A 25,000-nucleotide genomic window follows, 5' to 3' on the forward strand; every position below is an offset into this window, starting at 1 on the left:
GAGGCCCAGGACAATAATATACAGGTGACCCATCGCCTTAGTCCAGTATTGTCGGGATAAACACTAGTCCCGATAGCTCAGTTGGTAGAGCACACTCGCTTCACAAGAAAAAGGGACGGAGATCGATCCCAGGTGCAGTCGATATTTTTTTCTGACCTCCCTGTCCACTCAGCAGTGATTGGGTAGCTGAATCTGTTAGATCTGGTGGAAAATATTTTGCGATTGACTAGCGTCCTATCCAAAGGGTAGCAAGTGATTGCTAGAGTCCGTACACGCTATAGAAGCCGGGATAAACTCCATGGGCCTGTTGGCTCTAAAAGTACTACTTCAAATCGGAAAGTCCTGGGTTAGAGTCCCGCTCTCAGCGGAGCATAGTTAGGCTATTTACTCACATTCTCTCATATGCTCAGGTGCAAAATGAGTTAACAGCGTTGTCTCTGTCGGAAAATTTGTAATAACGCCTAACAGACGTCATCTCTCCTCCTACAGTTTAAATGCTGCTGTTGGTTAGGGGGCCCTTATAAAGCGTTCTGAGCACGTTTAGTGGATACTGCTCTATATAAATGCCTAAGATAGACCTCTTTATGTCATTAAAAAGGATACTGCGTTTACATAAATGCCCAAGATTGACCTCTTTATATCATCAAATAAATGACCAAAAAATAAAATAAATAAATAAATAAAATAGATTAATAACAGTATTCTCAGATTTATGAAAAAGCGACTTAACCAATTTTGAAAGTAAAATCCTCATTTGAAATGTTATCATTACAGATAAGACCGCTCAAAAATTTCACTTGCTTTTTTTCTTCGCTCTGTACAATACCACAATATGGGAGACTTTGTGTCACACGGCTGAAGAAGTAAACTTAAACTATTTCAGGCCAAAGTGAAAAAAGACGTTTTGTCACGATTCGGCGATATATTTATTATGTATGTATGCATGTATATTGTAATACATATTAAGAATGGAATAAAAAAGTTTTTCCCGTCGTGGGAAAGTTCTCCAGTATTAGGCGGGGACTGACAACAACAAAAAATAACACGGCTCAATGCCGTGAATGAATTTAATCAATTAACTCAGTAGAAACGAGAAACAGACCTGCCTATTATTTCGAAAAATTCGCAGCATTACGTACTTTTTGGTTCCGATTTCAGAACTTCATGAGCATCTACAAAGCCATTAAAACCTAATGAAAATGAAAGTTGATGCCAGACTACATAATATTAAGGATTTTGATGTGTTAACTAATCCTGGTGAGGGTAAGTTCTTAATTTTTAAGATTAACTATAGCAACTACAATTTTTATCACCTATGAATTACGAACTTATACATGTTCAAATAGGCAGGTCTGGAGTAATGAAGGGGGAAAAAGTGTTTAAAGATAATATTACCGCAATATAATCTGGAATCATCCTCTTTTATAGTAACGCTATGAGATGAAATATACTAATCACATGTTCTGCCTGCCAGATCAATTGTACCAACACACAAAACTTCGTGTGACTTTTAAGGGGCGGTTTGGGTCTAATTATTAGGAAAATCCTTCGAAAAATTGATTTTGAGATTTTGGTGGAAAATGATATTTTATTATCTAAGAAATAATATAATTGAAGTCCAAATTCTTAAAATAGTCTATAAAGGCACGAAAAACACAGTCGAATATGGTACAGGTAGTAAGAAAAGTGTGAAAAACGGGAAGCTATTTTGCTATTTTCTCAATATGTCATTTTTCTAAGGGTTCTGTGTCAAACGTTTCTCGGAATCTATTCAATGAAATTGTCTGAAAATTTCCAAAGTTATCACAGAGATAATGTATTATATCACCATAGAGAGATTTTTTTGATAAAATATGTGAATTTTGAATTATAATCCTAATTCCGATTTTTTAACATAAATTGTCATAACATTTTGATTCTCAACTTTGTAATGTTCTAATAAAAATTCCATAAGCTGAAGCCGTAAAATCTCTCTATGGTGACACACTATGGTACATTGTTGATAAGAGGGAAGAATATGAAGGTAATTCCTTCAATAGTTTTTGTGGAACATTTGCCACAAGATTGTTATATTTTTTTTTATGTCAGACCTCCAATTTAGGTCGCAAAATGGGTATCAACACAGATAATTAAAATTTGTCACCATAAATGTTGTTTTTTTAAAACCTATAATGACGATACAGAATTATTAAAACCGCCCAATATTGGTGATTAAATTTTTTTTAGAAAAGACCCAAACCGCCCCTTAATGGTTATAGTCTGTTAGAAGCGCTTTAGTGAGAACTAATACCCAATTGCTACTGTCCGTTTCCCACTATAGAAACCGGGATAAACTCCTTCTCCGTGGGCCTAATGGCTCTGAAGGACCACTTTTTATAGTCTGATAACTAATGAGAGAAATTATTTGATCAAGTAGAGTAAACTCAAACCCAGTCATTAAAGGCTTTTATCATCTGTTAACAAAAAGAACTTCTTTTGACTGTGAAGCACAAAAAGCTGTCATATTTTGGACATATGCGAAGACATGATAGTCTCGAAAAAAGGATAATGGAGGGAAGAATTGAAGGAAAGAGAGGCCGAGGAAGACAAAGGAAATCCTGGACAGATGGCATCAAGGAAGCTACAGGACGGCGCATGACGGACTGTAACGAGGACCGTGAAGGATGGGAGGCCATGACATCCGACCTCTGGAAAGAGATGGAACCCGGGTAAGGTAAGGTATAAGCCAAAGATACGATACTGGAAGCCTGTTTTTTTTTCTTCTTCTTTAAACCGTCAATTACAATGAAATGATGTGCAGGCCATAATGTGCTCTATATCTTTTTTAAAACAACAGATTTGCCAATGAACCGAGAGAGAGAGAGAGAGAGAGAGAGAGATAAAAAGGTGGTCCCATAATGAAATAGAACTATGAAAATAATATTATTTTTTAAATGTCATGGTAAACAAACACTGGGAAATGGTTTTATGTGTTGGTTACGACTATTTTGGTGAGTGGAGCTGGTCAGCATTTAAGTTCACCCATAGTAAATTTCAGTATATGCCTGCCAGCCGGATCGGGTGGCTGAGCAGTTTGTGAACACTAATCACAATCTTTTGACGCAGTCATGCTTGGCATTGCATTATTTATAACACCGTACAATCCCATGCATTTTATAGATAGTATGCGCTTGGCTGAGAAGCTCATAACATTACCATCCGGAAGTTTTACGGACCAACACACAAAACTGTGTTTATCCATGAACGTTTATAGTCAGGTTAATACAGTTCAGTGAGCATTACTCATAAACGCGGATGGCAAAAAACAATAACAAAGACCTGAGTGACGTCATCTTCGAACTATCTATAATTTTAGCTCGCTTGCATCGGAAATGTGTTTAGAATCAGGAGAGCTTGAACATTTCGGTTGGTCGGCGTTAAAGTCAAGAACAGCAGCTATGAGGAGTTAACCGCATACCATTAATAACTGTCAGATTGGATGCAAACATCCTGTTATAAATATAGAACAGCACAGCAGTAGCAGCTGGTGTGAGCTAGCGAAACACCTCCAACGCCATCTTCATTATTAGTTAGCCAGAGCACACGTAACAACGTCACCAGGTGTTAATGGCATTGTGTGACAGGCTAAAAACGACAACAGGACATACTACTACTACTACATACATGATACATACGACTTGTCCTGTGAGTACATAGCCCTACATAACAGCTTACAACCGTCCGTCACCTGCTGTACGTACAGTGAATTCTCGCTATAACGCCCTCCTTCCTTTAACCCCCAAGCTCCCTAGCGTGTAGCCTTCGTTTATTCATCTGATACTGATCCCCCACAAAAAAACAATTACGCCAAAATACAAGGCGACAGGCACCAAAAGAAAGTGAATGGTGAGTTGCATCAATTGGACGACAAATGGGTTCATTTGTTCTCTTTGAGCATCACTAAACAGTTACACATTTTTCACTTTCTTTTGGCGATCATCACCTTTTATTGTGGGTTAGTTGGCAACGACCGTATGATAGAGTTCACTGTACATTCATGTACCTAAATAATAATTTTATGCACACAAGGAACAGCAATTGCTGATTCTTCATAACTCGCTAACCTGACCATAAACACGTTGTTATAACGGAGTTCCAATGTAGGGTCCTGGATCGTAATATAACAGAAATGGATTAGGCGTCAAGACAACGACAGTATAACGAATTTCACTGTAATCATGGATCGTAATAATAATTTTGTACACATAAATTATAGCAAGGAATCAGTCGGCAATGGCGGTATAACGGAGTTTCACTGTAATCATGGATCGTAATAATAATTTAGTACACATAAATAATAGCAATGGGTTAGTCGGCAATGACGGTATAACGGAGTTTCACTGTAATCATGGATCGTAATAATAATAATAATTTGTACACATAAATAATAGCAATGGGTTAGCCGATAAGACAATGACGGTATAAAGGAGTTTCACTGTAATCACGGATCGTAATAATAATTTTATACACATAAACAATAGCATTGAGTTAGTCGGCAATGACGGTTTGACGGTATAACGGAGTTTCACTGTAATCATGGATCGTAATAGTAATAATAATGTGTACACATAAATAATAGCAATGGGTTAGCCGATAAGACAATGACGGTATAACGGAGTTTCACTGTAATCATGGATCGTAATAATAATTTTATACACATAAACAATAGCAATGAGTTAGTCAACGACGGTTTGACGGTATAACGGAGTTTCACTGTAATCGTAGATCGTAATAATAATTTTATACCCATAAATAATAGCAATGGGTTAGTCGGCAACGACAGCAATGACATGCAATCCGACGCGAATAGGACTTGTCTCCTGACAGTTCACTGGGTTGGTTGGACACTGGCGGCTGTTGACTGACCACTTCACTGACCACTCTGCATTCAGACCATAGCAGGCCAAAACAAAACAAAAAACAAAAACAAACAAAAATAATTAAAAACCGTTGGATAGCACCAAGATACTACAGCTACTGTTGCTTGGATCTGGGCATTCGTTTACTTTTATAAACGTGTTTATCCTTTTATCGTCATTATCTAATAACTTTGTTGTTGTTGTAGTTGTAGTCAATGATGATGATGATGGTGATGATGATGAAGTGCTTGTTATTTTGTTGTTTATTTACTTAACGTTGATGTTGTTTTCGTTGTTGCTTGTTGTGGTGATGGTGGTCTTGGGGGGGGGGGGGGGGGTAGTGTTGCTGGTTCGTCTTTGATCGTTTACTTGTGTGGTTTATTTCCTTTTTTAAAACCACATTGGCCCACATTAACACGTATGTATTTGCTTTATAATAAAATATTTACCATACGAGCAACAGACCGTAAATAATTACAATCTGTAAATTCCTTGAATTAAAAATAAAAAAAATAATAATAAAATAAAATAAAATAAAATAAAATAAATCCTTTTTTTAACATGACGGTATCGCACGGTTGCTTTAAATTCAGAAAAGTGCGTGGAGCAAGCACTCATTGTCTTATGTACCTTTCTAATTATTTCACTCGTTGCTTTAAAATACGTGGGGTATGTAATTCTAATTTTGAATCTAATAATCCGTTGAGTAATAATTAAAAAAATAAAAATAAATATATTTACACACACACACACACACACACACATATATATATATATATATATATATATATATATATATATATATATATATATATATATATATAATATTTATCCATTTCCCTTAAGGATTCTGGTTAAAATTAAAAGATAAGATGGAGAAGAAAATACGGATTCGGCCACATCCAACCCCCCCCCCCCCCCCCCCCAAAAAAAAAAAAAAAAACACACAAAAAAAAAAGCAAAAAAACAAAACAAAAGCAAACAAACAAGCAAACAAAAAAAAAACACACGTTAAAATGTGACTCATCGTCTCAAATTGGCTGTATGTCCGGATGACTAAGATGCCGGAAATTAAATTGAATGTATAGCCAAAAATATCAGACTTGGATTGAGTTTACATGTTTTATTGAGGATAATGAGTAAAGAATTCTAGAAGACTAAATACCAAGAGTTTATTCAAGGGTTTATTTTTAGGCATTGGCCATTCACCATAACATCTCTCTGAACAAATTATTCTAACAAATATAATAATAATAATAATAATAATAATAATAATAATAATAATAATAATAATAATAAATAATAATAATAATAATAATAATAATAATAATAATAATAATAATAATAATAATAATAATAATAATAACAATAATAATAACATTAAATAGCACACCAAAAAATGTTACATTTTTATCCGTTTGGCTTCAAATATTTTTAGCATCTGATTCTTACCAACATAATACCGTTTTGAAACGGTGGGTCACACATTGATTTTGTTTGTGGCAATAAATTATCTGTAATCAAACAAACAAACAAACAAACAAACAAACAGATAAAAAGAAAGAAGATAAGAATGAAAATAACCACGACTTTTACGCGAAATGAGACACAATTCAATGGGCTGATGCGATTGGAATCAGACGCCGACGAAATTTATTATTTTCCTATGTTTATTTACAACACTGGATGGCGATGTGTTCTGTTAGTGTTAACGAGTCGACAATGCATTCGTACGGACAAAAAATAGAGTGACTGACTTTAACAACAACAACAACAACACACACACACATACACACACACACATACATACACACATACACACAGTCACAAACAAAAAACACACTAAATATACAAACAATGCATACACAGCAAACAATCAACCAGCAGTCACCATACTCAATATATCTTTGTAAACATTGTAATCTATATATTTAAATTTGTAGGCGCCATTTGTCTTAATGGTGTGATAATTATTATTATTATTATATTATTATTATTATTATTATTATTATTATTATTATTATTATTATTATTATTATTATTATTATTATTATTATCATTATTATTATTATTATTATTATTATTATTATTATTATTATTATTATTATTATTATTATTATTATTATTATTATTATTATTATTAAATATCAACATCATGATCATCATCATTATTATTATTATTATTATTATTATTATTATTAGTAGTAGTAGTAGTAGTAGTAGTAGTAGTAGTAGTAGTAGTAGTAGTAGTAGTAGTAGTAGTAGTAGTAGAGCAGCAGATAGTAGTAGTTAGTAGTAGTTAGTAGTAGTAGTAGTAGTAGTAGTAGTAGTAGTAGTAGTAGTAGTAGTAGTAGTAGTAGTAGTAGTAGTAGTAGTAGTAGTCGTAGTAGTATCATTATTATTATTAATTATCATTATCATTACCACCACCATCATCATCATCATCATCATCATCATCAGTATTATTATCATTACACCCCGATGTCACAAAGTGCGCACGTAAACCGTATGCTTATGTAGCGCAGTTTGCAACCTTGTTTATGTGTGCTATATTCAAGCTACGACATCGATCAATAACCAAACACAATACGTTGATAAAGGTTTTGAAGCTAAATGAAGATATATTTTATTACAATATAACAAAGATATTATGAGATATGAAGATGAAATGATAGATGTAATAAGTATGAAATCAAATAGATGGATGACAATTTGATGGAGGTGATGTGATGATGAATATGATATGAAAGCGATATGACAATATATAATTAAATCAATTAATTATCAATACTTTACCAAACCGCTACCACATCAGACAATCTCACAGATAGGTTGCAACCATCACAGTCATACAGGCAACTAATAATTAACTAACTAACTAAACACAATCCAGACGTGTAGAAGAAAGCCAAAAGAGTGTCCTTGATATTCAACAAAAACTGTAAGGTTGTTCTAATATTGTTAATTTGTCTCTTCTTGAAATTGTTCTGATTTCACAGTATTCATAAACAGATCAATTGTTTCTCAATGTTCTGATATTAAAATAAGCAAATGGTTCTTCACAGGTAACTTATAAAACAGGCAAATGTTCAGTTTCTATTAGTGTCAAGCTATGAGCGTATAGCCTAAAGTTGGCTTGTTAAAGCCCAGCCTCCAACGGCTCATTCACAGAGCCGAACAGATTATTGAAATCACAAATTAAGTCTACACAAGACTTTAATCAAACTCTACACAAGAGTTATAACACAACTTGATTCAGCTCAAACTTTGAGCACCACAAAGTCTACACAAGACTTAAATCACACTCTACACAAGAGTTAACACAAAACGTGTTTCAGCTCGAACTTTGAGCACTACAAAGTCTACACAAGACTTTAATCCAACTCTACACAAGAGTTAAACAAATGAGCCTAAAAGACTCCGCTGTGGTTATCGCTTAGAGACTATGAGCCTAAAAGACTCCGCTGTCTGGTCTCTTTTGAGACAATGAGCCTAAAAGACTCCGCTGAGTGGTCTCTTTTGAGACAATGAGCCTAAAAGACTCCGCTGAGTGGTCTGAAGAAACTGCTCAAAACTCTGGCATTTATAGGCAAAAATCAAGCAAACGAAGCAAAATTCTACCCACACAAACGGATGTTAGTCATATCCGTAAACATCTGAAATTCCTTAAAACTCCCCCAGATTCCATAATCATGGACAACAACAACCCATCCTGATACCGGACATCCTCATATCAAGGATAAATAAATTCGTCAGCCCCATAGTTACGAGATATCAATCAAGCCATACCATAACAAAGTCACTCCCGTAGAATACAGGGATCCTACTTTGCTTATAAGTTTACGGAGAAAACAAGATTGATGCCTTTCTCACAATAACACCCACACTACGTAGTTTAATCCAAACTTCCGGGCCATAGGTGCATGATCTGATACGACCTGTATCAACAAAAGAAGGGTTGTTCCGGAGGGATTACAATAACAACAACAACTAATACTACGACGACGTACATCCTGTCGTAAACTGACGCCTACACGGAAGCATTTCGTTACATATCTCCCCCCTAAGACTAAATTTGGTACAACATTTAGTTAGATCATCGAAATGCCTCAAGATCACATCGATCTCGACAATTATTTGGGCTCATGGTTGTCCCTTCCTTCAACAGACAACATCGGCATCACACATCCACACTTCAACTCCACCTTGCCGTGTGTCATGCATTTCGGTGGTTCATGATCCTTGTTTTCGTCAAAACATGGAAGTCGAGGACTCTTAACAGTGGGAGCATGAGTAAATGATCGAATGTCACTTGTCATACTGTCGTTGTTGGAGGAAGCCTGACACTCCGACTTTAACCTAAGCAGTTCAAGCTCTTTCTCCATCAGAGCTTCTTGTCTTTGAGCTCGTGCTCTGCTTATCTCCTCCTCTTCTTTGGCACGTTCTCTCTCCTTCTCTTTTCTCTCTTCATCTTCTTGTAACTGGGCTGTCACCCAAGCACGGAGATCTTCACCCCTTAACTCCAATTTTTCTCCAGGTTTAATTAATCTTTCCACATCCATCTCTAGGACAATTAATCAAACCAATTCAAATTCAAATAAACAAACTTCAATATGTTTATCGACACTGTTGCGGTAAATGTTACTTTCACGTAGAATAAAGTGGTATTACAAGTAACCTTATTAACGATATGCGGTCAATATAGATCCCAAAACAGATTCAAAACAGGCAATTAATACCGATTCCTACACGGAATTCAACATTGATCTATATATAGACTCAAATATAGAATCAAAACAAATTTACTACAGGTCCTAACACAGAACCAACGCTTCACCCAGATTCCTACACAGAATCAAAACATTGACTTAATATAGACGTATATTAGAGTCAAAACAACTGATTTAATACAGGTCCTCACACGGAACCAACGCTTCACCCAGATTCCCCACACGGAATCAACACAATAGCTTCACCCAGATTCCTCACACGGAATCAACAAAATAGCTTCACCCAGATTCCCCACACGGAATCATAAAAACTATCTTCACCCAGATTCTTTCTCAGAATCAACAAAATAACTTCACCCAGATTCTTTCTCAGAATCAACAAAATATCTTCAGCCAGATTCTTTCTTAGAATCAACAAAATATCTTCACCCAGATTCTCTCTTAGAATCAACAAAATATCTTCACCCAGATTCTCTCTTAGAATCAACAAAATATCTTCACCCAGATTCTTTCTTAGAATCAACAAAATGTCTTCACCCAGATTCTCTCTCAGAATCAACAAAATATCTTCACCCAGATTCTTTCTTAGAATCAACAAAATGTCTTCACCCAGATTCTCTCTCAGAATCAACAAAATATCTTCACCCAGATTCTCTCTCAGAATCAACAAAATATCTTCACCCAGATTCTTTCTTAGAATCAACAAAATATCTTCACCCAGATTCTTACACAGAATCAACAAAATGTCTTCACCCAGATTCTTCCTTAGAATCAACAAAATATCTTCACCCAGATTCTCTCTTAGAATCAACAAAACATCCTCACCCAGATTCTTTCTTAGAATCAACAAAATATCTTCACCCAGATTCTTTCTTAGAATCAATAAAATATCTTCACCCAGATTCTCTCTCAGAATCAACAAAATATCTTCACCCAGATTCTTACACAGAATCAATACCTTGACTTACTATATGTGCATAGAAAGTCAGAACAAATGATTTAATACAGATCCTCACACGGGACCAACACAATAGTCTCCCAGATTCCTACACGGAATCAAATTACCCCAACAACCACCTTCGTTCCTTACAAAAGGGAGAGGGGGGACACTGGAGGCTTTACAGCGCGAGTACCGCTTTCGCGCTAAGTCAGTGATCCGTATCACTATGACAGATGACTGACAACGTATAACCGAACAAGTGAAAATTACCAGAATAACTTGCATTACACCTTGCGTATAATGACAGTCTTATAACCATTAAATGGATACCAATTTGCTTTAAGCTCAAAGATAGTATCTATCTCAAGTTTGAAAAAACTCCCTAACCTGTCTCAACAATTGTTTGGTCGCGATGTCTCTTGAATGCACAACAATAAGAATCCCACTTCTGACACCAAATTATGTCACAAAGTGCGCACGTAAACCGTATGCTTATGTAGCGCAGTTTGCAACCTTGTTTATGTGTGCTATATTCAAGCTACGACATCGATCAATAACCAAACACAATACGTTGATAAAGGTTTTGAAGCTAAATGAAGATATATTTTATTACAATATAACAAAGATATTATGAGATATGAAGATGAAATGATAGATGTAATAAGTATGAAATCAAATAGATGGATGACAATTTGATGGAGGTGATGTGATGATGAATATGATATGAAAGCGATATGACAATATATAATTAAATCAATTAATTATCAATACTTTACCAAACCGCTACCACATCAGACAATCTCACAGATAGGTTGCAACCATCACAGTCATACAGGCAACTAATAATTAACTAACTAACTAAACACAATCCAGACGTGTAGAAGAAAGCCAAAAGAGTGTCCTTGATATTCAACAAAAACTGTAAGGTTGTTCTAATATTGTTAATTTGTCTCTTCTTGAAATTGTTCTGATTTCACAGTATTCATAAACAGATCAATTGTTTCTCAATGTTCTGATATTAAAATAAGCAAATGGTTCTTCACAGGTAACTTATAAAACAGGCAAATGTTCAGTTTCTATTAGTGTCAAGCTATGAGCGTATAGCCTAAAGTTGGCTTGTTAAAGCCCAGCCTCCAACGGCTCATTCACAGAGCCGAACAGATTATTGAAATCACAAATTAAGTCTACACAAGACTTTAATCAAACTCTACACAAGAGTTATAACACAACTTGATTCAGCTCAAACTTTGAGCACCACAAAGTCTACACAAGACTTAAATCACACTCTACACAAGAGTTAACACAAAACGTGTTTCAGCTCGAACTTTGAGCACTACAAAGTCTACACAAGACTTTAATCCAACTCTACACAAGAGTTAAACAAATGAGCCTAAAAGACTCCGCTGTGGTTATCGCTTAGAGACTATGAGCCTAAAAGACTCCGCTGTCTGGTCTCTTTTGAGACAATGAGCCAAAAAGACTCCGCTGAGTGGTCTCTTTTGAGACAATGAGCCTAAAAGACTCCGCTGAGTGGTCTGAAGAAACTGCTCAAAACTCTGGCATTTATAGGCAAAAATCAAGCAAACGAAGCAAAATTCTACCCACACAAACGGATGTTAGTCATATCCGTAAACATCTGAAATTCCTTAAAACTCCCCCAGATTCCATAATCATGGACAACAACAACCCATCCTGATACCGGACATCCTCATATCAAGGATAAATAAATTCGTCAGCCCCATAGTTACGAGATATCAATCAAGCCATACCATAACAAAGTCACTCCCGTAGAATACAGGGATCCTACTTTGCTTATAAGTTTACGGAGAAAACAAGATTGATGCCTTTCTCACAATAACACCCACACTACGTAGTTTAATTCAAACTTCCGGGCCATAGGTGCATGATCTGATACGACCTGTATCAACAAAAGAAGGGTTGTTCCGGAGGGATTACAATAACAACAACAACTAATACTACGACGACGTACATCCTGTCGTAAACTGACGCCTACACGGAAGCATTTCGTTACACCCGACATGTACACGACATGTACATCGCCATCAACGTGAGCACATTTGCAGGTCTGACAACCGACCGTAATCAATGGGCTCGATTCAACATTGCTGCAACGAGGGCAATATCTTGCGTCGGGTTTCCATGACAACAATTTCGGTTATCAGACCTGCAAACCTACAAGACCTATCCACAGATTTAGTGAGAGGGGCAGATATGACAACAGAGGGGAATATGTCATCAAAACTGGCAAGTGAGAGGTCGAGCGCCGCCATTTTCTTTTTTTATGCAACCAGGGACACATCGTCCAGACCTTTTCAAAAATTCCAACGGTAAAGAATCGAAATTTGACGCTATTTCTGGTCTTTGTAATTTCAAGTTGCTATTTTAAAAAATCATTTCGTTGGATGCTACAATGAAACTGACCGTTTACTTTCCTCTAGCTACTGGTGGCCTTTTGGGAAAAGGAAACAGAAGAATCGACGTCGCCATCAAAATGTTTTCAGATTTATTTTCTTTTTGCTTTGGCCGATGCGTGTATAGTAACAATTATGATAACCGAACGCAATTATGGGTTTGATTTAACATTGTTATAATGAACAATAGGTTTCTTTGGTTTGAGAGTATTTCCATTACTTACTTACTTACTTCGAACCAGTGACCTCCTGAGCTCTAGTCCTTCGGTCTTGTGTCATGACGTAGAAGTTAGACGTCTTTTATAAGTGTTCCATGTGACTAAAGGGTTGTGTTACTGATATTTGGATTTGGTGGGAAGAATGTGCATCTCAGATATTTCCATTACAACAAAGAGCCTATAACAATTATTGGGAAAATATGTGCACATAGATTTTGGCGCATTGGTTTTACTCGTGTTTCTCTTCAGACATCACACCTCAAAGCGTTGAATTGAAAAAATCATTTTTTTTATTGTAGCTTATTAACAATTTTTGTAAATTGTTATTCCCTATTAATAAAATGTATGGGTATGGAAAAACAACAACATAAAAACAACTTATCTTACACCAGATGGGTCTTTGGTTCGTACGTACCAACTCTACTCATTGCAAGTCTGATAGCCCAAATTGTAACGAGCAACACCACAGCGAATGGAAATAGGCTACTCCCAAAACAACGCAAAATAATGTCCATTACAACAATGTTAAAACAGGGTCCAAACTGCATTCAGTTATCAGACCTGAAAATATGTGCACGTCGTTGCGTACTCGAGATAAATATGAACTCGTTTGTCATAAATGCTTCCCCCATTTCTATGCACAAATTGTACATTAAAACGATACAGACATCATTCGACTCGTGTTCATATGACAGAAGAATCTCCATACAAACGCCCACCTGCATTTTTTGTAGCTTCTCTCATAATTGGTCCGTGTTAGAGGCTGATACAATTGGTTTGGAAAGACGTTATTTAATAACCATATAATTCTATTGTGATTCAATGCCCCCCCCCCCCCCCCCACACACACACACACGCACATACACATAGATACACAACTTCCAGCCACATAAGGAATAATGAAATGAAATAAAAAGATACAACTAAACTATCCTAGGGGTTTTAAAACTGGGGTAGATACATACTAGATATCAGATATCAATGAGAAACGAAGAGAAGCGACGAGATGAATACATAAAAGTAATCTATCAATAAATCAATAGGTCCGAGTTTAAAGCTGACGGGGGTCCCGATAGCTCAGTTGGTAGAGCATTCGTTTCACACGCAAAGGGACCAAGATCGATCCCGGGCAGTCGAGATTTTTTGGCGGAAAGTACTTTGTGATAGACTAGCCTCCTATCCAAAGGATAGCAAGCAATTGTTATTGTCAATTTCGCGCTATGGAAACCGGGAGATACTCCGGCTCCATGAGCCTAATGGCTCTGGAGGACTACTTTTTTATAGCTGACACAATTGGTAGACCATGATGTTATTTAATAACCATATTAATTATTATTTTGTGTTTCACTGCACGCCCCCCACCCCCCCCCCCCCCACCCCCAATACACATACATACAAAACTTCACGAGATAGAACTATCTAGCGGTTTTAAAACTGTGGTAAATGTAAAAGCTACCTTTTCATTCATTGTCATACTCCAACTACCCAGGAATACAGACGATACAGTTCTCACAATGTTTCAACGTTCCTTTGTTTACTGTTTTGGTGGAGAAGGGTTTGTACCCGAAACGTTTATTGTTTGTGCTGTTTCGATCCGAAGCCTTTCCATTTTCAACTTTTTGTAAGTATTTTATTCTTTTACGATCCCAGACTTCAGGAGCCCACACCGCTCTCTAAAATGGGGGTAGGTACATACTATACACCAATGAGAAACAAAGGGAAGCGACGAGAAAACCCGAGGATGAATACATGAAAGAAATTTATCAATAAATCAGTTGGGAGAGCCGATTGGTCAATTAATCAATAAGGGTTCGTATGAGAAATGTCCATCCCTTTCGTAATGGGGGTGTCGCTGTGGTGTTGCGGTACAATTTTGGACTTGGAAACAAGACGGAAGTAACTCAAGTCCGCGGGCCCCAAGCCGGCGATTAAGCACTCCGATCATCGCAATCTGGAGAGGTATGAAGGCTAAGACTTCCATGGTGTACCGTAGGTAAAGATATTTTTTTGTTCGACTACCACTGATTGGGTGGCGTGGTCCAATAAATCTATCAGAAAAGCACGTTGCGGTAGAAAAGCGCCCTATTCTAAGAGTTATAAACGCTTTTACTGTTGTTTAACGCAACAGAAACCGGTATTAAACTCCAGCTCAATATATCGTAGGCCATTTCACTAACAAATAATTCAGCACCTGCTACTCTTCAAAGTTTCAGGCACTAATAAAACATTGCTTATTAATATAACTCCGTTTCATAGCCATCGGGCCCATGGAGTCGGAGTTCATCCCGGTTTCTGTAGCGTAAAGGAATTGTTAACAAACTCCTTGCAATCTTCAACGTAGAAAGTTAGGCTATCGCAGAAAGGACAGTGGGGCGAGAGTGGGAATGGGGGGGGGGGGGGGGGGGGGGGGGGGGGGGGGGGGGGGGGGGGGGGGGGGGGGGGGGGGGGGGGGGAGAGGAGGGGTGTCAGAATTGACAAAATCCGACCTAAAATTTGGATTGAATCGGTTTCGTCTGTGTATGAGTCGAATTATGTTCTATGATAATGTAGAGCTACAGTTCAACTTCAGAGCCACAATGCCTTATCCCGAGTTCCACAACATTAAGAAGCTCGTCTTTCGCACTTCATCACTTTGCGGAAAAAATTCTTAAAAATCAACTTAAAATTGCATCAAGGTACGAATCTGGCCGCCTTTACCCGTAAGCCGAGTGCTCTACCAGCTGAGCTATAAGGACCCTTTTATTGAGCTTCAGATATCTTTGAAAGTGGACCTCGTTGTGATTTATTAATACACATGGATCCTATCTTGTCTCTTGCTTTACATTCTGTCCGGTGCAAGTTTGCCGAAAAAAGGCATTTCAAAATTATGGCCAGAAAAGTCATAGAACCCTTAACTTGTCAAAAATTCTTAAACCTGAGCCTTCAAATGAAAAAAAAAAGTTTTGTAGCTCGTAGATTTAACAGAGTTTGACAATTTGGGAGTCATGGTAACTCATCCATATTTCAAGTTATGAAAAAATTCTGGCCAAAATGGAATAAAAATCATGTTTTGCACGTTGCGGCCGAAATGGACAGTCACCTTAGGCGTTGTCCAGTGTTCACTGTTCAGTGTCCGGTAAAACAATAATAGGGACTATTATTCCCCATGTAAATAGAGAATAAAAAAATACTATTATTATATTTGGCTATGAATAACAAAGGTGACAAGAAGGTGATAAGAAGATGTGAACACTGACAAGGCTGGTCGTTGTTGTTATCTCGTGTGTCTTGTCATGGATTCGTGGCAAAGATTAAATAAAAGCGATGTATGCAAAACGAAAACTAAATAAAAATGTTAATTGTTTTTTACCCATTCCTATACTTATTCATATGTATACATCTATGCTATTTATCATTATTATCATTGCCGCTGCTGCTTTGAACACGTTTAGTGGATATTACGCTATATAATGCTCCGGTTTCTTTTCTACTGCTACTACTACTACTACTACTACTACTACTACTACTACTACTACTACTACTACTACTACTACTATTACTACTACTACTACTACTACTACTACTACTACTACTACTACTACTACTACTACTACTACTACTACTACTACCACTTCTACTACATACGACTACTACAACTACATGCAACTACATACAACTACTACTACTACTACTACTACTACTACTACTACTACTACTATTACTGCTGCTGCTGCTGCTGCACACATACACTTAAACAACATATCCTTCAGCCGATGGGGCCAAAGTTAATCCCTTTCTGTCGAGTTTAAAGGGAAAAAGCAAACTCGGATATTTATCAACTCCACTTATGACTATGTCCTTCAAGTGCAGTCTAAAACGGTCGCCTGTTGCGTAGTCGCACACATATGTAATGGCTTATGATCGCATAGTGGTGTTTTTCATATATGGTAGTATTATCCTTTGCGTTGTGTTGTAGATGTTAATAATGACGAAAGAGTTCAAGGGCCGGTGATGATAATTGAATGCACAACACCAAAACATTCAAATAAAAGTCCAGATTCCAAGTTTCATTTCTTACAGTTTATTTGTTTGTGATAAATTCAAAATCCAAATCATGATAAATTCCAAATCCAAATCAAATAGCATTGTCATAATTCAATCAGTTTCATAAATTCCAAATCCGTAAAATCAGTCCACATGTAAAGTCAATTTTGCCTAAGTAACCATTTTCAATATACGTGGAATATTTCTAAGTCCGTAAAAGCAAATAAATGATGGTGAGCACAAAAGGTTTAATGTGTGCAGCTCATGGTCAAGTTGAATGCAGAATCAAAAGGTAGAATGATCCCCGTTTGATCAGACACACTGTTTTATATCCTATTGTAAACTGTCCCACAATTCCTTTCACCAAAGGTCAGTTTTACGCCTAAATAATCAAATGGCGTACGCCTAAATAATCCGTACGCCCAAATAACAAATACGCTACGCCCAAATAATATCGTACGCCTAAATGATGAATACCAACTATAACTTAATGCTTTTATCCCCAAATACCAAGTAACACCGATCAAAGAAATAATTTTCTAGTACTCAATATAATGACCAATCCTTTAACTTTGGAACGTAAAACTGTCCTAGACTACTCAATATAATGACCAAGTTTAACTGATATACAAGCACTGTGAACTCATTAAACCCACTTGCTATAAGCTAACTCTCTTACATACGCCCCTTTCTTAGAATTTAAATTGACTTTAAAACAATTTCAATTCAAAAAAATTACAGTGAGAGATTAAATATATATGTAATGTCCAACTAAAATGTAATAAATAAATGTTAAAATGATAATACTTATACCAGTTAAATATTTAAAAACTTTAAACTTTAAATTCAAAAACACCAAAGTTGATTACAACATTCATATATATCAATTATAGGTTTTATAGTATTACAACATTGATAAATTCACAAACATCAAATTTGATTACAACATCTAAATAGATATATATATCGATTATAGATTTTTTTTTTCTTTCAAATTACAACATCAACAGTAAGGTATCTATCATTTAAAAGTGATTAAAATTTAAATTTACCAACACGAAAGTTGATTAAACATTTATATATTTATCGATTATACTTTTTAAGGCATTACAACATTGACAGTAAGATATCAAGTAATTAAAAGTTCAAAGAAAAAATATCTTTTCACCTTAAATTCCATCTTCATAGCAATAAAAGTGTTTAATTCTCGTCATATCCCATCACACATAAATAGTATTGCGTGAAAAAGGATGGTTCAAATTCCATTTGTGATATACTCACGTTGTCTTATTCAATCTCAAATTCAACTCTTCACGACATGGGTGATAATCTCAGCTTCCATGTATGTCTACTCATTTACTGACATATCAAAACCAGTACCTTGTATATTCCCTTATATTGTATGATTCCATTTAAACAACATTATTACATTAATTCCTACTTATAATATGTGGTACAAATAATGTATTATAGACATCTAAATCCATATACGAAGGATTACATTTCAATTAGTAATAAAAAAAATATTAAAAAATAAATCAAAATAATAGCATTATCATCATTTTAAAATTCAAGTTGAAGTTATTATCATTCATTGTTCATTGTTGATGTTTCAATTTTTTAAGCTTTTTAAGTCATCAGGGTGTAGTTTACAACTACATTGATATCAAATTGTTCTTTGTGGTCATCCATCAGAGGTCACATTTCTCAGTAATCCGTTCGTTTTGAGAATGGTCATCCTGTAAAAATTGTCAGTAATTGTTAATTAAGTCATTGTCTCCATTTAGAATGAGTTTTCATGCAATGAAAAAAATATATCAACTATAAGAGTTGAGGTGATTGTATCTAGTCTACGTGTTGCATTGTTGTGTGTGTTGTGGTCACTGAATAGCCCAAGTGTCATAAATTCACTTTAATTATTGTTAATTAATTAAAAACTTTTTCCTCTGTAAATGTCTTCGAATTATCACCATAATGTCTTCACATTCAAATATTTAGTGTTTAATAAATAATCAGACATTAGTCTGTCCGACTTGTTCACATCACATATTTAGTGTTTAGTAAATAATCAGTCATTAGTCTGTCCGACTTATTCATATTTAGTACAGTGTAAATAACTAAATAAGTAAAATCTAACACAGTATGTGATTGTGGGCTGTTACTAAAGTGACCAACTTTTGCAATTAGTGTGTTGTATTTGTTCGAGTCTTTTGAATTGGGACGAAAAAAGACTCTACAGGTAGCAAACGTATGCTTAACCTGTTGGGTTGTTTCTTGGTCTTGTGACGTCGCTGTAATCCATTCATCTCCGGCATCTGGGTCGATTCTCCTCGTTGATATTTGTGGTTGTCTTGTGTATATGTTGAATCTCATTGTAGATGAAATTGTAAAAATTCAAGATTAACTGTGTGCGAGATCTTGAATTTAAATGAAGTTTGACTTATCCAGCAAGTCAAAAGAAAGTTGTGAACTCAGCCATGTGTTGACAAAGAGTTCGTGTGTAGTAGTCGACAGAGGTCGTGTGTTGTAATTGTCTGTGTTTGTTGATCGAGTTTTGATGAGGTGGCATGTGAGTACACACCAGGTAGATGATGTAATCTGTAGAGTACCGGTGGGTGACGTGAGTCCAAACACCAGGTAGATGATGTAATCTTGCAGAGTTCCGGTGGGTGACGTGAGTCCACACCACCAGGTAAAGGATGTAACAATAACGTAGTCTAGTAGACTATGTAGTAGGGTCGAATAAGGTCAACAATATTTTCGTTATTTGAACGCAGGTTGTTGAATATCATACGATAATGAATCCAAGGAAATCGCTCATGTGGCGTTTTGCGATACTTTTCCTGCATTGTCTTATATACATATATAGCCTTTATCTTTTACAATGATACTAAGACAGGCTTTATTATAATATTCAATGTTTATAAGTTGTAGATATGGGTGCTGCACACTTGTATATTGACATAAGTTTAAATTTGAATGCGCTCACCACTGCATATGAAGGAAGTAGTATTGTTCACAATTGGACATCATTTTTGTAAAAACAATCGTATCTTGAACGTTTATGGAATTATTGACATCGTACATCGTTGGGTATTGTTGTTGTAGAAGTAAATACAAGTAATCCAATTGTTCAATAAAGAATGTAAATATAAAAAGGTTCATGGAAGAAATCTGTGTTGATACAGATATTATTTTATGAATTCTGTCAAGTTTGTATAAGTTGAAAGGTACGATGTAATTGAGGTTGCTGTGTAGTTTGTAGTCTGTAGATTGTGTTGATTCTGGACGTATCAATGACGTAGTGGTTGTCGAGATTGTTACTCCATTTCAAGGTATCCGTGGATAGACCAAAGGGATTAAGACATTTCCAGACCTCTGTTGTGGCTGTGTTTGAGTTGCCTCTGTCGTTGTCATCAGCGTTCCCGTTATGACTGATGGTTGCAAGTGTCCTCTTTCGTGATGACTGTATCATGTTTTAGTGCAAACACTACTTCTGCCTTTGATTAACTCGAATTATTCCCCTTAGAAAATCCCTAATTTAATGAAATATGATTTTGTTTATTTTATCATTATTATGGTGTTATCGTAGCACTTCCTACCATTTCAATTTATTGCTGACTGATTACACACTTAAGATTTGACAATTGAACATAACTTCTTCAACTCAGTTACAAATTTTATGATATAAATGTTAAATTCAAACCACGCAGTAAATATTGATTACAATTACAACAGCAAATCGATAGGAGAAAAATATGATAATCAAAATATTTGCAGAAACGATATACACTCTGGTCAATAAAAATTCAATGTCTCGCACCTTTGCCCTCGGCTTATAATAATATTCATATAACTCATTGCGACGTTATCTCGCGCCTCTTAATATAGCATTGATAAATGTGTGCGCTTTAACCAAGCGCATCGTATTTATAAAAATTATCCGCCTTCTGTATCATTTCATAATGTTAAACAATGCGCTTTAATCAAACGCAAAATAAAAAATTCCCGAACGCCTCATTCCTGCGTCTCGTAATTTAAACCGTGTGCACTTTAATTACCGCGTCTTACATCACTGCGCTTATTTACCCGTCATTTACAGCATTTTACCGTATGGGTTACTTATAATTCGCTGATTCTTAACAAGTTAACCACTTGTGTCACAAATATTATCAGCTCACATGACATGATAATGCATTTTCAATATTTTGTTATTCTTCCGTAATAACATTTTAACTCCCATTACAAGACAATAGTCTTTCATAATAATTAATACTCCGTCATTTTATTTGTTCTCCGACTTTAAACCAAAAGTCCGTTATTCCGTTATTATGAGAATATGTCTCCTTTTAAAAATCACGACGAAACGCGTTTCAAAACAAAACTAAACAAAACAACGATTGACTCATATTCCGCATAAATCATTTCAACTTAATTTCCAGTGATAAAATCCAAATGTCTTATGTAATCTATTATAACGCCATGTCTCATTACACAAGTAAATAAGCTCTGTTGTCGATTACTTGGCTGCGTTAACCACACATTTATTACCAAGAATACAAACAGATATAAAACTTTGCTCTTTGCCATGAACCCATGAATCTCAAAGAGTCAATATCAACCTACCAATTCATCCCTATTGACGGGAGAAAAATATAACCAATGATGTTGTAATATAACAACAAATACCATAAGACATTTTTCAATTATCAAAACTTATAATGTACGTGTTTTTATTGCCATCATCTTCTTGAGTCATTTTGACAGAAAATAAAAACGTAACAACATTAAATAATGGACCAACTGTCTATGTAATTCCAACAGTAACATACAAAATTGAAATAAAAATCGACACATCTTTGTTACTGATATTAACAAAGCATTGCCATTAACGGTACCAAATAATATTCGAAGATCTATTCCGAAACGCTTGATTGTAAGTAAACGCATTTTCATTTATTTTGAAAAATAAAACGCACTAAAATATTCATTTAAATTCTGCAATTTTTATTTTCATCTCTCCCTCTCTTCTTTTTAATTAAATAAAATACGTGTAGCATCAATGCATTATTATTATTATTATTATTATTATTATTATTATTATTATTATTATTATTATTATTATTATTATTATATATTATTATTATTATTATTATTATTATTATTATTATTATTATTATTATTATTTTGCCGTTCTATAATATATTGTTTTCACTTTTTGAATATAATATATTGCCCTATATATCTATATTTTTTTTTTAATTTCCTTTTCTATCTGTGACTCTTAATTTAAATATTATTTAGTATATTTATCTATTTTTTTTAAATATCGTCTTTTGTCAGAATTTTAGGAATCATCTATAATTTCAAATTTTTTTTTTCATATTTCAATACAAAATAATTCCACTACTTCACCGTCAAAATTGATATTCATTTTCTTTCCCAAATAAAACTATTTCCCTATCTGTTCACAATTTTCACTTCAAAATTCGAGTCTCACAAAAACTTCAATATATATTAACACCGCAACAATATACATTTCTTGTGTATCCATGGTTCGGAATAATAACATCTTTACATCATGGTATCACGGCTCCAAATAAAAATATATAAGAATCCTGAGTCACGACACCAAATTAGATACATAATGTTGCGTAGTCGCACACATATGTAATGGCTTATGATCGCATAGTGGTGTTTTTCATATATGGTAGTATTATCCTTTGCGTTGTGTTGTAGATGTTAATAATGACGAAAGAGTTCAAGGGCCGGTGATGATAATTGAATGCACAACACCAAAACATTCAAATAAAAGTCCAGATTCCAAGTTTCATTTCTTACAGTTTATTTGTTTGTGATAAATTCAAAATCCAAATCATGATAAATTCCAAATCCAAATCAAATAGCATTGTCATAATTCAATCAGTTTCATAAATTCCAAATCCGTAAAATCAGTCCACATGTAAAGTCAATTTTGCCTAAGTAACCATTTTCAATATACGTGGAATATTTCTAAGTCCGTAAAAGCAAATAAATGATGGTGAGCACAAAAGGTTTAATGTGTGCAGCTCATGGTCAAGTTGAATGCAGAATCAAAAGGTAGAATGATCCCCGTTTGATCAGACACACTGTTTTATATCCTATTGTAAACTGTCCCACAATTCCTTTCACCAAAGGTCAGTTTTACGCCTAAATAATCAAATGGCGTACGCCTAAATAATCCGTACGCCCAAATAACAAATACGCTACGCCCAAATAATATCGTACGCCTAAATGATGAATACCAACTATAACTTAATGCTTTTATCCCCAAATACCAAGTAACACCGATCAAAGAAATAATTTTCTAGTACTCAATATAATGACCAATCCTTTAACTTTGGAACGTAAAACTGTCCTAGACTACTCAATATAATGACCAAGTTTAACTGATATACAAGCACTGTGAACTCATTAAACCCACTTGCTATAAGCTAACTCTCTTACACGCCAACAGCAATACTTAACATGTAAGACAAGACAATACATTTTTTTTTCCGTCAGAGACTACGCATGTTACCCGCCAGGTACTCGGTATACACCTGAGTATGGTGAGAGAACGTGAGTAAAGAGCCTTTTCAAAAGACTCAACTATGCGCCACTAGGAGCGGGATTCGAACCCGGGACCTTCCGATCCGAAGGTGAGTGTCATACCACAAGACCACATGCCGAGCCTCAGAGGGAGTCCCGAGGGAGAGATAAATAATCATTTTGAAGAGACAGATGTAAATACAGCAACGACAAATGTTTTTCGTTGACAAGTCCGTGTGTATTGAATATGACACGAATGTTGCAATATGGGCATGGGAGACGGTAATTATAATGGCATTTTAAAAGCTTGTTAATTGACAAGGATGCGTGGAGAAATTATAGAGAACGGTGCTTTAAGTCAACTCTGTCACCTGTGTCTGTGATGGATGGATGTATGGAAGGAAGGAAGGAAGGAAGGAAGAAAGGAAGAAAGGAAGGAAGGAAGGAAGGAAGGAAGGAAGGAAGAATGGAAGAAACGAAGAAAGGAAGGAACGAAGGAAGGAAGGAAGGAAGAAAGGAAGAAAGGAAGAAAGGAAGGAAGGAAGGAAGGAAGGAAGGAAGGAAGGAAGGAAGGAAGAAAGAAAGGAAGGAAGGCTGAAACGAAGGAAGGAAGGAAGGAAGGAAGGAAGGAAGGAAGGAAAGGAAAGGAAGAAAGGGAGGAAGAAAGGGAGGAAAGAAGGAAGGAAGGAAGGAAGAAAGAAAGGAAGGAGGGAAGAAAAGAAGTAAGGAAGGAAGGAAAGAAAAAAGGAAGGAAGGAAGGAAGGGAGGGAAAAAAGGAAGGAAGGAAGCAAGCAAGCAAGCAAACATGCATGTATGTATGTATGTATGTATGTATGTATGTATGTATGTATGTATGTATGTATGTATGTATGTATGTATGTATGTATGTATGTATGTATGTATGTATGTATGTATGCATGTATGTATGTATATATGAATGTATGTATGTATATATGTATGTATGTATGTATGTATGTATGTATGTATGTATGTATGTATGTATGTATGTATGTATGTATGTATGTATGTATGTATGTATGTATGTATGTATGTATGTATGTATGTATGTATGTATGTATCTAAGTAAGGAATGAAGGAAGAAAGGAAGGAAAGAAGAAAGGAAGGAAGAAAGGAAGGAAGGAAGAAAGGAAGGAAGGATGCCTGTCTGTCTGTCTCTCTGTATGTCTGT

At 35.4% G+C, this 25,000-nt stretch overlaps 2 protein-coding genes across 3 annotated transcripts in view; both read right to left on the bottom strand.

The window, feature by feature from the left end:
• The window catches only part of LOC144977333 (uncharacterized), a 252,281-nt gene that overhangs the window by 183,256 nt on the left and 44,025 nt on the right, over positions 1-25,000 (bottom strand). The gene's annotated exons all lie outside the window — the stretch shown is intronic.
• The window catches only part of LOC144977334 (uncharacterized), a 43,110-nt gene continuing 27,030 nt past the window's right edge, over positions 8,921-25,000 (bottom strand). The window contains exon 2 of the mRNA XM_078922419.1: positions 8,921-12,937. Coding sequence (XP_078778545.1) covers positions 9,032-9,460 — 429 coding nt within the window. The 5' untranslated portion in view covers positions 9,461-12,937 and the 3' untranslated portion in view covers positions 8,921-9,031. The remainder of the gene's footprint in view (positions 12,938-25,000) is intronic.

Source organism: Berghia stephanieae, chromosome 7 (genome assembly GCF_034508935.2).
Source record: "Berghia stephanieae isolate SIO BIC M18660-M18661 chromosome 7, UCSD_Bste_1.3, whole genome shotgun sequence".
Classification (NCBI taxonomy): domain Eukaryota; kingdom Metazoa; phylum Mollusca; class Gastropoda; order Nudibranchia; family Aeolidiidae; genus Berghia; species Berghia stephanieae.